Genomic DNA, 13979 nt, shown 5'->3' with positions numbered 1-13979 from the left:
TCCACTCACCTCAGCCTCCCAAAGACGCGGGATTACAAGCTGAGCCACCGAGCCCGGCTGACCCGTGTATTTTAAGTCTGCCCAGCAGGACCATTCCTCGGAGTTGGTGTGGTCTCAGAAGTTTGCCTCACACACCAGATAAGGAGAATCTAAACCCACCAACACCCTTTTCAGGGCTCAAGACCTGCTTGTTCAGCCTGCCCTCCACCCTGAAGGGGCAAGGAAACCAAATGCTGGCCAACAGGATGTCTGAGGGAGGCGTGGAGGGCACAGGCAACCGCGTCAAGAACTGAGATTTAGTCAGCCTGTGTTCACATCTCAACGCTGCCACCTACCCGTTGCCTGACTTTGGGCCAGTGAATTTGAGTTCTGGGTACCAGTTTGCCCATCTGTAAAATGAGAATAATAGTAGTTTCTACTCCACAGGGTTGCTGTGAAGATTGAAACAATTAGAGAGCATTGCATGCCTAGTACAGGGCCTAACATGTAGTAAGTACACAGAAAGTGACAGTTATTCAAGAATTTTTAGATTCAGGGTTAACTCCAAACAGCCCCAGACTTGCTCCTTAAAGATCTTTCTGAGCATTTGGCAGATGTGCCTGCCTCAGTAGATTCTGTGCCCTAGGGTCAACACGTGAATGAAACACTTCTGACTTGTTTTCCTGCAGACATCTGAAGACTAGAATGACGCTGAGGCCCTGTCCCTCAGAAGACCTAGGCCTGGGCATGAGAGGGTGTGGAGGATGTGGAGGTAGACGTCCCCAGGCCCTGCATGGATGCCCCACTCCCTCCTTGGTCTTGGGTTTTCTCCCATCCTGCCCCTCACCCTTTCCTAGTGGGCTGCCAAGTGTCAGGTGTCCCACCATGAATATGGGGGAAGCTGGTAAAGTCAGTTCTCAGTGAGAAAGAGGATGGAAGACCCATGGGGAGAAAGCTGCCAGGGAATGCTGAGGCATCTGGGCCAGCTGTTCACCAGATGGTCCCAAGGCCTGGCCGCATCCCAGAGATTCTGAGAGCCCTGGATCCTCTTCACCTAGTCAGGCATCAGCCCTCTTGGTAGCTCGACCTGGAGAGTCCTGACTTCTCAGGTAGCAGCTCCTAACCCTGGGCATCTTTTCTTTGAGTCCTTATCTGTACTGTTTATCTGACATTAATTACTTTCTTGTCATTTATTTATTTATTAGGCTTATTCTTATTTCTGCTTATTGCATTAAAAACAGACGTTTAAGCAGAACCCAGGGCTCACAGGGAGAGCCTCTCTCCCTCCTTGCCTCCTCCCTGCTTCCCCTTCCAAAGGCCCTGCTGCTTCTAAGTCACATGTGTCTTTCCCAGAGCCTCATGCTTAAATGTTGTGCGTAACTGTCACACCTGTCCAGCTACCTCCAAGCGCCTGCCTTTGGTGTGTGTCCCCTTTCCCCTGAGTCATCAGTCCCTCTCCCTGCTGGCTCATTCCATCACTCAGACACAGCATGATGTATGTTTTCTAGCTCCCTGCAGGGGGATGTCCAGGTTGTTTCCCAACCTGGCGCCATTACACACAGGCTGCAGTGGATCTCCTGGCACAGGGGTTACTTTGCACCTGAGCAAGCCATCTGTAAGACAAACTCCCAGAGGGGAATTGCTAGGTCAAAGGGCATGTGCATTTTTAATGCTGATGGATCTTGCCAAGTTGAAGTACAACTATTTACAAACCCACCAGCCATGATGAGGCAGCCTGTTCCCTCTCGTCTTCTACAACACACTTTGTTATCAAACGTTTCTCTTTTTTCCAATCTAAAAGATGAAAAATGGAATCTCATTAGATCTCTTGAAATTAAATCAGATCCTGCTCCCCCTTACCCTCACACACACTTAAAATTCCAATGACTCCATTGTCCTTAGAACAAAATTCAAACTCTTTTTTTGAGTTGGAGTCTCACTCTGTCACCCAGGCTGGAGTGCAGTGGCATGCTCACAACCACCACAACCTTGACCTGCTGGGGTCAGGTGATCCTTCCGCCTCAGCCTTCCAGTAGCTGGAACTACAGACACACACCACCATGCCCAGCTAATTTTCTGATTTATTGTACAGATGAAGTCTCGCCAAGTGGCCCAGGCTGGTCTTGAACCCGTGGGCTCAGGCAATCCTCTCACATCAGCCTTCCAAAGTGCTGGGATTATAGGCGTGAGCCACTGCGCCCAGCATACAAAATTCATACTTTTTTTTAAATTGGAGTCTACTCCTTCGCCCAGGCTGGAGCCCAGTCGCACGCACGCTCACAGCCATCCCAGCGTAGACTTGCTGGGCTCCAGTGATCCTTTTGCCTCAGCCTTCCGATTAGCCGGAACTACAGATGTACACTACCACACCCGGTTAAGCTTTGATTTTATTGTAGAGACAAGGTCTTGCCAAGTTGCCCGAGCTGGTCTCAAACCCGCAAGCTCAGGCAATCCACTCTCCTTGGCCTCCCAAAGTGCTGGGATTACAAGCTGAGTCACCGAACCCAACCCAAAATTCATACTCTTGACTGCAGCGTGCTTGGGTCACAAACCATGAGCCAGCCCCTGGCCTTGTCTCCAGTCCATCTCAATTCCTTCCCCAGCCCCTTCCCCACCATGCTACAGCCATCTTGGCTTATGCTCAATGCCTGGTGTATGGCAAGTTCTTTGCTACGTCAGAGCCTTTGCCTGTACCGTCTTGACTCCCAGAAGTGTGCTCCTCTTTACTCTTCCATTGCTGGCTCCTTCAGATCTCCCATTAAATGTCACCTCCCTAGCAAGACCTCTGAGTCCCCTAATTGAAAAGGCCTTTCTATTATTTTCTCTCATGGTGCCATCTGTATGTTTCTTAAGCACTTACCCAAAACCAGAATAATTTTATTTATTTATTTATTTACTTATTTATTTTTCCTGAGTTGGAGTCTCACTCTGTCACCCAGACTGGAGTGCAGTGGCCGCTCCCGGCCACCGCAGCCTCGACCTGCTGGGCTCTGGCGATCCTTCCTCCTCAGCCTTCCGCGTAGCCAGAATTACAGGCATGCGCTACCACGTCTGGCTGATTTTTTGATTTATTGTAGAGATGAGGTCTCGCTGCCCAGGCGGGTCTCGAACCCGTGGGCTCAGGCAATCTACTCACCTCAGCCTCCCAAAGGCACAGGATTACAGGCTAAGCCACCGAGCCCGGCTGATTATATTTATTTATTTATTTATTTATTTATTTTGAGTTGGAGTCTCACTCTGTCGCCCAGACTGGAGTGCAGTGGCCGCTCCTGGCCACTGCAGCCTCGACCTGCTGGGCTCCGGTGATCCTTCCGCCTCAGCCTTCAAAGTAGCTGGAACTACAGGCGCGTGCTACCACGCCCGGCTTATTTTTTTTGATTTATTGTGGAGATGAGGTCTCTCCAAGTTGCCCAGGTGGGTCACGAACCCGCGGGCTCAGGCAATCCACTCACCTCAGCCTCCCAAAGGCACGGGATTAAAGGCTGAGCCACCGAGCCCGGCTCATTTTATTTATTTTTAAAAACATTTTCTCCCACCCCCAAAATATAAGCTCTTGCTATAAGGGCAGGGACCACATGGGGCTTGTTTCCCTCTATATCTCTAAGGCCTAGCATGTGCCTGAGGCCTGTTGTGTGACTAATAACATTTGGTAAACATGAGCAAATACATGACAGAAAGCATGCTAGGTTTCTTTTCTATCTTTTGCAAAGTACACTGTTCTAGGTATGCAGGAGATTCTGCCCAATGAAGTATTAGCTGTCTGGTTGACATTTCCCTGTTTTGCTAAAAATAGAGTATAGGAAGAATAAGCAGCAGTTACTGGAATGTTCCACTAGCTGTTATCCAGGGAATCCAACGTTCCACTTAATTGAAGGTACTTGGACCTTTCATGGGTCTTTACAATCTAAAAAGTTATGTCTGGGCAACCCCTTTGGGTCCCCTCCCACTGTGGGAGTTTTTCTGTCCTCTCAACAAATCCTGCTTTCTAAAAAAAAAAAAAAAGTCATGCCTATGCTGAGTGACCACTAATAACTACTGGCACTGCCATTTTTGAGTGGGTGTCAGGGACTCTTCAAAATACTTTTCAAAGCAATTTCATTGGCCTTTGCAATACCTATAATACGTATACCCATTTTACAGATGAGGAAATTGAGGCTCACAGATGTTAAGTAACTTGTCCAAGATCCCACAGCAAGGTCCTGAACCCTGGTCTGCTGATTCTTTGGAAAGTGCATGCCTGGCGGGTCACAGTACTGCTGCCCAGCCTGGAACCCCACTCCCTCCTCTCCTGTCACCCCACCCAGCTCTGATGATGCTACAGCCAGGCTACAAACTCTGAAAGAGGTCTGAGGAGGGAGGCCACTCTGCAGCTGTCAAGAAAACAGGTCTCTTCTCCCCTCTTCTCCCTAGATCATCTACCTGCGGCGGTTCAAGTGCCTGAGGACGCTCAGCCTCTCAGGGAACCCTATCTCCGAGGCAGAGGATTACAGGATGTTCATCTGTGCCTACCTTCCTGACCTCGTGTACCTGGACTTCCAGCGCATCGATGACCACGTGGCAAGTGTCTCCTTCTCAGTCTCTCATCCTGTGAGACAGAGGCTTCACCAGGTTTCACCAGAAAGGGGCACTGAGGTAGCTTCCCTAAACCACATCGAGGACTGAGAGGGCAGGTCCGCTTCCTGAGTCCCTCTACCTACCTCTCTCAGGTGCTGTTGTGTGCATGCTCCTGGGGCCAGGCCCCTTCTTACGCAGTCTCAGAGCCACCTCACGGTCATCCTGCTCCAACTGGTTTTCCAGATGAAGAAGCTGAGGAGGCTACAGGAGGATGAGCAGTTAGCCGGGATCACCAGATTGTGGCCAAGCCAAGATTCACCTCGTCTGTGTGACCCCAGGAGCAATATGAACAGCTGAGCTCCAGAGGGGAACCAGGCCATCAGAAGCTCAGGGTTGATTCTCAGAGGCAGGGTCAGGGCTGCTGATAGAGGCCTGTGTCGTCTAGGGATCGCCAATTGGCGGTACTTGAAGCCATAGGCACAGGTGAGATAGCCTAGGGTGCTCAGAGTGAGCCAAGAAGCGGGTGAGGACTGAATTCTGGGGGCTCCAGCATCCCTGGCCAAGTGCAGGGCACGAGCCAGAGGAGTGGAGAGTGCAGGAGGAGGCAGGGCATGGAGCCAAGGGCCAGAGTCTCGTGACCCAGCCCTGTGGCCTTGGGTGGCTCACTTTACCACTCCCATCATCCTTCCCTAAGAGGGCCAGAGGCCTGCCTCGAGGGCTGTCAGGAGTGAGCAGGCAGGTCCTCTGTGGAGGACACCATCTGGTGTGAGGGGGCGCTCCATCACTGTGGCTCCTGCCGCAGAGTCGTCCTGGGAGTCTCAGCCCGCCACGCGGCCTTCCCTAAATTCTCCTTTTGCTCTTTCCCTAAATTCTCTTACACTCAGAAAACCTGGAAAGGCTTACAAGGAGCTGAGCCAGTCTGCTCCATAGGACTTCACAGCCTTCAAGAAAGACCTCACAGCCACCTGAGCCCACAAACAAGAGGCCAGAGAATGGCAGAGGCAGTGTGGCTGGGAGGAATCAAACTTCCTCTGGGAATGACACTGCTTTCCATTCCCTGGTCAGAAAGAGCTGGCAGAGACCAAGCACCAGTACAGCATCGACGAGCTAAAGCACCGGGAGAATCTGCAGCAGGCCCGCCTGGAGGATGAGAAGGCCCAGCGCGAGGAGCTGGAGAAGCACAAGGTGCACCCGGGCAGCCCTGCGCCTACAGCCTGGCTCAGAGATGCCCACGAGAGGGCACTGGTCAAGATAAACAGCGGTCCACAAGGATCCCCAGGCTCCTTCCCTAGGCCCTGATGCCTGCTCCCACCTCTCTGGGCCCCATGACCTGCCCCCAGGGCTGGCTCCATCTCAGCCCAGTTTCTGGCTCCTCACTGGCATTCCTGCCTCCAGCTGTTGAAGAGAATGTGCTGAAGACAGACTGTCAGAGCAGCTCCTTTTCTTGAGACCCTCAGGCAGTTCTCACGGCACCAGGAACAGCTCAGGTCCCTCAGCTCAGATGGCCTTGAGTCGGTGACGGGGACTGCTAGCCTCTCTCCACCACTCCAGCCCCTGTCTACACCTTCCCACTGACCTATTTTTCTCAGGGGCTGGAGCCCAAGGGCAGCCCTCTCCTCCACAAAGCCTTCACTGGCCCCAGTGCCCAGGTTAGGGCACCCACCCTAAGTGCCCTCACAGAAGCCTGTGAGATGAACCAGGCACCCTGCTTGGAGTCGCCATGCCCGGCTGTGTTTCTACCCGCAGGATGCATTTGTGGAGCTCCTGAACGGCTCCTTCCTGTTTGACAGCATGTACGCGGAGGATGTGGAGGGCAACAAGCTATCCTACCTGCCCAGCGTCGGCGAGCTCCTCGAGGCATATCCTTCCGAGTTTATGGCTGCTGCCTCTGAGAGAGCCTGGTCCCTGTGCCACCAGCCTGCCTTGGGCAAGTCCCCTTCTGCTCTAGGCCTCAGTTTTCCCATCTCCCTTGGAAGACCCGGGGAGGTAAAGTCTCCACTACAGAACAGTGTATTCACAGCCAGATCAGCTGAGCTTCGTGGGGAAAATATTGTCTAGATTTTGGGAACATATTGAGTTTCTGGTCAGCATAGCGCAGGTCAGCCATACTCTGCAAGCCAGGTTTTCAGAAGTAGAGAGATTGATTGAAATGTGCATCTGTGGCCTAGAGTGGTGGCTCGTGCCTGTAATCCCAGCACTTTGGGAGGCCAAGGCAGAAGGATTACTTGAGCCCAGGAGCTCAAGAACAGCCTAGGCAACATAGTGAGACCTCATCTCTACAAAAAAATTATCCAGGTGTGGTGGTGCATGCTTGTAGTCAGAAAAAAAAAAATGTGCGCCTGTGGCAATGACCCTCATCAGCCACACTCACTTGATCTTGATGTGTATTTGCATACTATATAATTTTCTCAACCACCCCATGAGATGCCATTTTATAGTTGAGGAAGCTAAGTTTGGAGAAATGTAGTACTGTCTGAGATCACACCATCTGTGGGGACTGAAAGTCTGCATTCTTTCCTCCAGTCGCCTGGAGCCCAGAGGATGTGGTCCTCTCTTGTCATCAGGGCTGTTGCCATGACGACAGATCAGTGACCTTAAATTGTGAGCTGAGGGACTCAGGACACACTCGAGGAATTCCTGAATCTGAGCACTCTGAGATGAGGCAACCAGTCACAGATGAGTCTGTGGGGCCACCCTCACTGAAAGAGAAATTCATTCAAAAACCTGACACTCTAGAAAGAATGAAGGAAGGCCAGTGAGGAAGAGTAAGGACCAGGGTTCTGGCCAGCCCTGACACTGCCAGCATGTTGACTGGGGTTTCCTCTCAGCTCTAACACCGTGTGGCCCTGTGACTTTGGGCAAGTCATTTCTTCTTCTGAGCATCAGTTTCCATCTGCACAGAATCACTTAAGGCCCTGTGGGCTTCACCTGCCTGACTCCAAGGCAGGTGACTCCTCCTAAGGACTCCATGTCACAGGTTCTGTTGTACCTTCAGCTGCAGATGAGGAAACTGAAGCCCAGAGAGGTGGAGGGACTTGCCAGGGTGGGTCCCAGACGCAGGGGCAGAGCCAGAACTTGAGCCTGGATCTGTCTGCTTCAACCCCATGGTCCTCCCTCAGTACAGCTGCAGGAGCTGAGCACCAAGACAGCCCCTCAATAAAGGAGTCCTTCCAGATAACACGCCAGAGACAAAAAGGCAACACTGCCATTTCCCCAGTGGGGACTGGCTCCCCAGGCTCAAAGCACATCCTCGCGGCCCCTCCAAGCCCCCCAGGAGTCTCTGCTGGGACCTTTCTTAGCATGTTTCTCCTCTACTCTGTAGACTCCCCTGTGGCCCCTGCCATCTTCTTTCCTGCACGCCCCATTCCTGAATCCCTCAGGCTGAGGGTGGAGGTGCTCCAACCACCACATTATACTCCAAACCTCTAATCCTGGCTCTCTGAGCCCTCAGTTTCTTCATCCATAAGATGGACCAAGTGAGACCATAGGTTCAAGTCCCATGCACTGTTGAGTATGCAGTCAGCACTCTGTGCTGGGGGTTACTAACACCTTTGCCATACCCCCTGGTGGCCTGCTCCCAAGACAGCCATGAGCTTCCTTAACAGCCACTCACCTACAAGGACAAATTTGTCATCATCTGCCTGAACGTTTTTGAGTACGGCATGAAACAGCAGGAGAAGCGGAAAACAGAGCTTGACACCTTCAATGAATGTGTCCATGAGGCCATCCAGGAAAACCAGCAGGAGGGCAGGCGCAAGATTGCCAAATTCGAGGAGAAGTACTTGCTGGTAGGCCCAAGCCTCCTGAGGCCCTCCTGCTCCAGCGTGCAACCCCCTCTGTGGAGGGGCTGCAACTCCTGTACCCTTTGATGACCTCAGAGCCCCACAGTCACTGACCTCATTTGCCAGGGATCAAATAGCTAATAAGTGGCAGGGCCAAGGTCCACCTTATCCCAGAACCACTAACCACAGCTCCCACTGCGGGACGATGGGCCAAGCCAAGTGTGGAGCCTGTGGGTCTTCTCATATAAAACATCCCTGGGGTTCAAGGTTATCAAGACTCCCACCACCTTACCCTTATTTCTATGAATAATGGTATTAAGATTACCAATGTCATGACAATCACAATGACTACTACTTTTATTTATTTATTTTTGTCCACTGAGACATTTTATTTGTACATATGTATTACATCCCTGGAAAAAGAATCCCAGGATTTTCCTTCCTGTGTGTTTCCATCTTATTTCTTCGTGGTCCATGATGCCAGCTGAGGTTGTCAGTACAATGAAACCAAACTGGTGAGATGGAAGCAGATTCTGCCACTTTTCTAGATCTTTGAGTTGCACATGAAATCTGGGGCTCATTATGCCACATTTGTTTAACCTGCCTGTGAGGTTCACCACAATTTTACCAGCTCTGTGATCATCAATGATCTCAAATTCACCAATGTAACCATGCTTCATCATCACAGTTAGAAATCAGACAATGACTTTGGAGCACAGCCCGATAAGAACCTGGCATTTACCTCTCTTTTTGGCATTACTGATGCTCTTGAGAGCGTCAGTCAGTAGACTCACATGCTCCATAATGGCAGCATGGAAAGATGGCAAAAAGAGCCGTTCATTCATTCATTTACTAGACATCTGAGCCCCACTCTGTACCTGGCCCTAGGGGGCTGGAGCCATGCTGGATGTGGTTCTTGCCCTTGTGAGCTCAGGGCCCTGGTCCAGGCCCTCCCATGTGAGTGAGTAGAGGGGTCAGTGCCATCCTGGAGGGAAGTTCCAGGAGCCTTGGGGGTAACCTTGGAGGCATCTTGACTCAGGCTGAGGAGTTCAGAGAAGGTTGAAGTTTACAAGACAAAGGGTTAACAGGGAGGAAGGGCATTCTCCTCCCCGCCCCAGCCAGAGAAGGCTCTAGGCAGTCAGGACCTGGCCACTGCACTCAGCTCTTGGAGGGGCCATGGGAAAGGACACCTGTCTTTGTACTTGATGGGAACTGTTTCTCTCAGTTAGCATTATCTTTAAAGGCAAGGTTCTTGGTCAGACACTGAGGAAAGCTATGGACTGTCTTTCTCCTCAGAAAGCTATTCACACACGCCAAGTTTGCCTGCAGCATCAGGGACCTCACAGAGCCCATAAAGCTATTCCTTGTGAACAGAAAGTTGAGAAAAATCCTCGATAATGCAAGTTCAGATGTAACAGAGTTGACGATCAACTCCTATGTGCTTCCTGGCCCCCATCCCCAGCTCCCCCAAACCCATTCTTGTCACATTAGCCTCACTAATTCTATGTGATTTAATTCTCGAGACCCTCCTTATTATGTTACAGGGAGCAATGTTACTGCGTTCAACCAGAAGTTCAAAACTGTCAGCAGAGGAACACATTTGGCTCCCATATGTGTTTTATTTGGCCTGCAGAGGGTTAAAAACGTTTTGAACATCCTGCTGACATTAGAAACTGGCAGATTTCATGAAAAATTGTGGTTGCCAGCTACTCTGGAGGCAGTTGTCACTGGGGGACATGAGTGATGGTTTTCGCATCTGGACGGGCCATGTCTCCATTCTCCCGGTCACTGTCCAGCCTCCTCCTTCCTGACATCTATCTGGTGCCAGTAGATGGGGTTTGGAATGCCTGGGAATCAGCTTCTCCTAAAGCCCAGCACAAGGGCCTGGCCCCTCAGCAGCAAGTCCCTCTGGAAAAGCAGGACGTGGGCCTGGCCAAGCCTGACTTGGAGTGTGCGACTCTGCTCCTTTGGCTCAGGCATGTGCCTTTACGTGCTGGCTGGCTCCTCAAAGGCCATCTCGGATGAGCTGACTAACCTGAGCATTCCCTCCTAGAGCCTAGAGCAGTGAGCCCCGTCCAGCCCCCACTCGGAGTCCAGAGGCCTGGAGATATTCTCAGGCCCCAAACAGGGGCGCCCACTTAGGCAATTTAGGGTGGCCTGGCACAGGGACTTTCCAGAGTTCCCACGTGTTTTCAATGCTCAGCCTAAGTTGAGGCCACTGCCTTAGAAGTTCCCAAGACCCCATGGGCCCTGAGGGTCCCCAGTTCCCTCCCCTCACAGGCCCTCTCCTGTGGCCTTATCCTGTCCTCCTCCCACCCACCCCCATGAGGCCTTATCCCTGGCACACAGCGCCTTGCTCCCAGGGGGGCACCGTTTCTGGGCCACAGTGTGGTCACCGAAGGCTTGGGGCTCAGACAGCCCTTGCTGGTGACACAGAGGCAAAAACTGACCCTCTCCTAGACTCCATCTCTTCATTTGTAAAATAACCACCCAAAGAACTATAGTGAGAAACTACCAAGACAGAGAGGGAGGGGGCGCTCGCCCCAGACCAGAACAGAGTCAGCTAAAACAATGGCAGACAGAACTGTGTGTGGTGGGATCTGTTTGTGAATAGGCGTACACGCACATGGCAGGGAACGAAAACTGGCCACAGGGGACACAGTCCATTTTCCTCCCACCTCTGTGTCTGCGTGTGTATATACATAATGTAAGCCGAGCATGCACTGTGCTGCACTTTGCTTTCCTGTTCTCTCTGCATCTTGGAGAGCCTTCCAAAGTGAAAGAGGCACTTCATTTATTCCAGCTGTAAAATACCTCATTGCTTGAATGAGCCATCATTATTTAGCCATTCCTTGTTGATAGGCAGTCAGCTTTCTCCAGCCCTTTGCCCTGTCAGCATTGCACTGAATAAGCTGGTGCACATTTGCCCCGTAGGACGAAGCCCTGGAAGTGGCACTGTACACTGGTACTTCTGGTTATTGGCCAGCTGTACCCCACAGAGTCTGTCCCCTCTACAGCCCTTGTCAGGCCAGTACCCTGTGCTTCCCAATGTTTGCCGGTCTAGTGTACCCTGGGATGTGTTTATTTTCTCCTGCGTGGGGGGTGAGCAACACGTGTTTTGCAACCATTTGTATTTCTTACTCTGCGAACTATTTGCGCTTTACCCATATTTTTTGTTTGTTTTTGATCTGTCTTTTTCTGTATCTCTTTCTTTAAAAATTTTTTTTTATTTTTTAAATTAAAAAAATTTTTTTGAGTCGGAGTCTTACTCTGTTGCCTAGGCTGGAGTATAGTGGCATGATCACGGCTCACCGCAGCCTCATTCTCCTGGGCTCAGGCAACACTTTCATGTCAGCCTCACAAGTAGCTAGGACTACAGGCATGTGCCACCACACCTGGCTAATTTTTTAAAAAATTTTTTGGAGGGCAACCTCCTTGGGAGCTTTTCCATCTTCTCAATAAATCTTGCGTTCCTAAAAAAAAAAATTTTTTTTTTTTTTGTAGAGAAGAGTTCTTGCTATGTTGTTCAGGCTGGTCTCAAACTCCTGGGCTCAAGCAATCTTTTTGCCTTAACCTTCCAAAGTTCTGGGGTTACAGGCATGAGCCATCATGCCCAGCCCTATTACAGTCTTTTATAGAAGCCTTCACTGTGTGCCAGCCACTTCACATATGTGGCCTCCAATTCCCCTAACTTGGAAGGCTGAGGTGGAAGGATCGCCGGAGGCCAGCAGGTCGAGGCTGCGGTGGCCAGGAGCGTGCCACTGCACTCCATTTGCCAGCCCTGTGAGCTTATCGATGATGCCTACCCTCTCTGTGCCTCAGTTTCCTTGTCTGTAAAGTGGAAATGATAGCCCACAGATTCTTCTCCCCCTTTACAGTGAGGAAATGGAGTTATAGAGATGAAGGTGGCTCTCCCAAGGTCACACGGCTTATACATGATGCAGGCAGGATTCAAATTCAGGTCCACCGGACACTAAAATTGTAGGGCAAGTCAAATTTTCCTCTATCCTATATAGTCTTCGACTGGGACCAAGAATTAAACTTACATAAGACAGACTAACAGGAGAAAAAGCATACACATTTTATTTTGTGACATTCCCATGTACATGGAAACTGAATAAGCAGCTAGGGAAAAAAGCTTCTATACTAGGCTGGACCAAGAGTAGTGAATTGTGAAAATGGGACAGAACGAGGGGATTTGGCTTAGGGCGGCTCATGGTGAAGTGACTGGACAGACGAGGGTTAGTTGAACAAGGCCTGTTTGTACAGACTTCCCTCAGCCCTGATTCCCTGTCTCCAGTGATAAGAATGCCTTCCTTCCTCCTGGTAGAGGGCGGACACCTGTCACGTGGGAGTTTCATCTCCTGCTTTCAGGCAGAAAAGGGGAGGTCAGCATATCCTCTTTGCATCTGATGCTTTTAAGTATCTTTAACTCAAGATAATCACTTTGACAAAGCAGCATATTTTGGGGTGGAATGCTTTGAACCCTGTGAAAGCCATGGCTCCTTCTACCGTGCCTGGCAGCCTCTAATTAAAAAAAAAAAAAAGTCAGCCGGGCTCAGTGGCTCACCCTGTAATCCCAGCACTTTGGGAGGCTGAGGTGAGTGGATTGCCTGAGCCCACGGGTTCGAGACCCACCTGGGCAACTTGGTGAGACCTCATCTCTACAATAAATAATATTAAAAAAAATTAGCTGGGCGTGGTAGCGCGCACCTGTAATTCCAGCTATTCGGAAGGCTGAGGTGGAAGGATCGCCGGAGCCCAGCAGGTCGAGGCTGCAGTGGCTGGGAGCGTGCCACTGCACTCCAGTCCGGGTGACAGAATAAGACTCCAACTCAAAAAAAAAAAAAAAAGTCTGAGCAAACAAGGTTGGAGTACTCATGCTCTGGGAGCCTCACATGTGTTCTCTCACCTTTGTCGCGGGAGGGGCTATCATTTCCACTTTACAGACAAGGAAACTGAGGCACAGAGAGGGTAGGCATCATCGATAAGCTCACAGGGCTGGCAAATGTCACAGCCAGAGTCCAAATTCTTACCCGCAAAAACTGAATTGCTGCCTGCCATTAACTAACTACACTGAACTGTTGATTCCTAAAGCCCAGGCTTTTGTTTCCAGGGTTTAAGTGCCATTCGAGAGGAGTCCGAACTGCCCAACGTCAAGAAGATGATCATGGAGTGCAGCGAAGACATCACTGAACTGTCCAACACACTCATGACGCTGGAGATGCAGTTGGTGGAGCAGCTGGAGGTAAGGCCGGCCCTGGGCACAGATGCCAGAGCCTGGGGTTATAGCTGCAAACCCACACGCGAACTGCAGCTCCCAGGAGCGCACCTCTCGTTGAAGACGACCTGTGCAACTCAGGGTGTCGGGCTGAAGCGTTCTCACTCGTCATTCTGTGTTTGCTTTTAATACAGTGTAATAGTTTAGGTTGGAAGTGGTTCTTGGGGGGAATGAACACCCGTCCTGGAAAAGCCCAGAGCCTCAGCGGGGATAGGTTTTTAATTAGACCCAAGGAGCTATCCGGGTGCTCGAAAGACGAAGTGGACCCCACTCAAAGAGCAAACAAAGGCTCCTCCGCACTGCAGCCTGCAGTTGCCCCTCTCGGCGATGCATGGAGCCTGCCGCCCGGCACTAAGTAGCGGAAATGAAAAGCGCTGCTGTTT

General features: G+C 50.9%; 1 protein-coding gene and 1 pseudogene across 1 annotated transcript in view; one reads left to right on the top strand and one right to left on the bottom strand.

The window, feature by feature from the left end:
- Positions 1-13979, top strand: part of DRC3 (dynein regulatory complex subunit 3) — a 38739-nt gene that overhangs the window by 12940 nt on the left and 11820 nt on the right. The window contains exons 6-10 of the mRNA XM_008052273.2: positions 4390-4540; positions 5603-5718; positions 6280-6392; positions 8147-8321; positions 13432-13563. Coding sequence (XP_008050464.1) covers positions 4390-4540; positions 5603-5718; positions 6280-6392; positions 8147-8321; positions 13432-13563 — 687 coding nt within the window. The remainder of the gene's footprint in view (positions 1-4389; positions 4541-5602; positions 5719-6279; positions 6393-8146; positions 8322-13431; positions 13564-13979) is intronic.
- On the bottom strand, positions 8431-9118 carry LOC110595115 (annotated as a pseudogene).

Source organism: Carlito syrichta, unplaced genomic scaffold (assembly GCF_000164805.1).
Source record: "Carlito syrichta isolate Samal-C Ts95f unplaced genomic scaffold, Tarsius_syrichta-2.0.1 Scaffold270828, whole genome shotgun sequence".
In the NCBI taxonomy this organism is placed as follows: Eukaryota; Metazoa; Chordata; class Mammalia; order Primates; family Tarsiidae; genus Carlito; species Carlito syrichta.
Note: the sequence above shows the minus strand (reverse complement) of the source record. Positions and strands in the feature narration are given on the sequence as shown.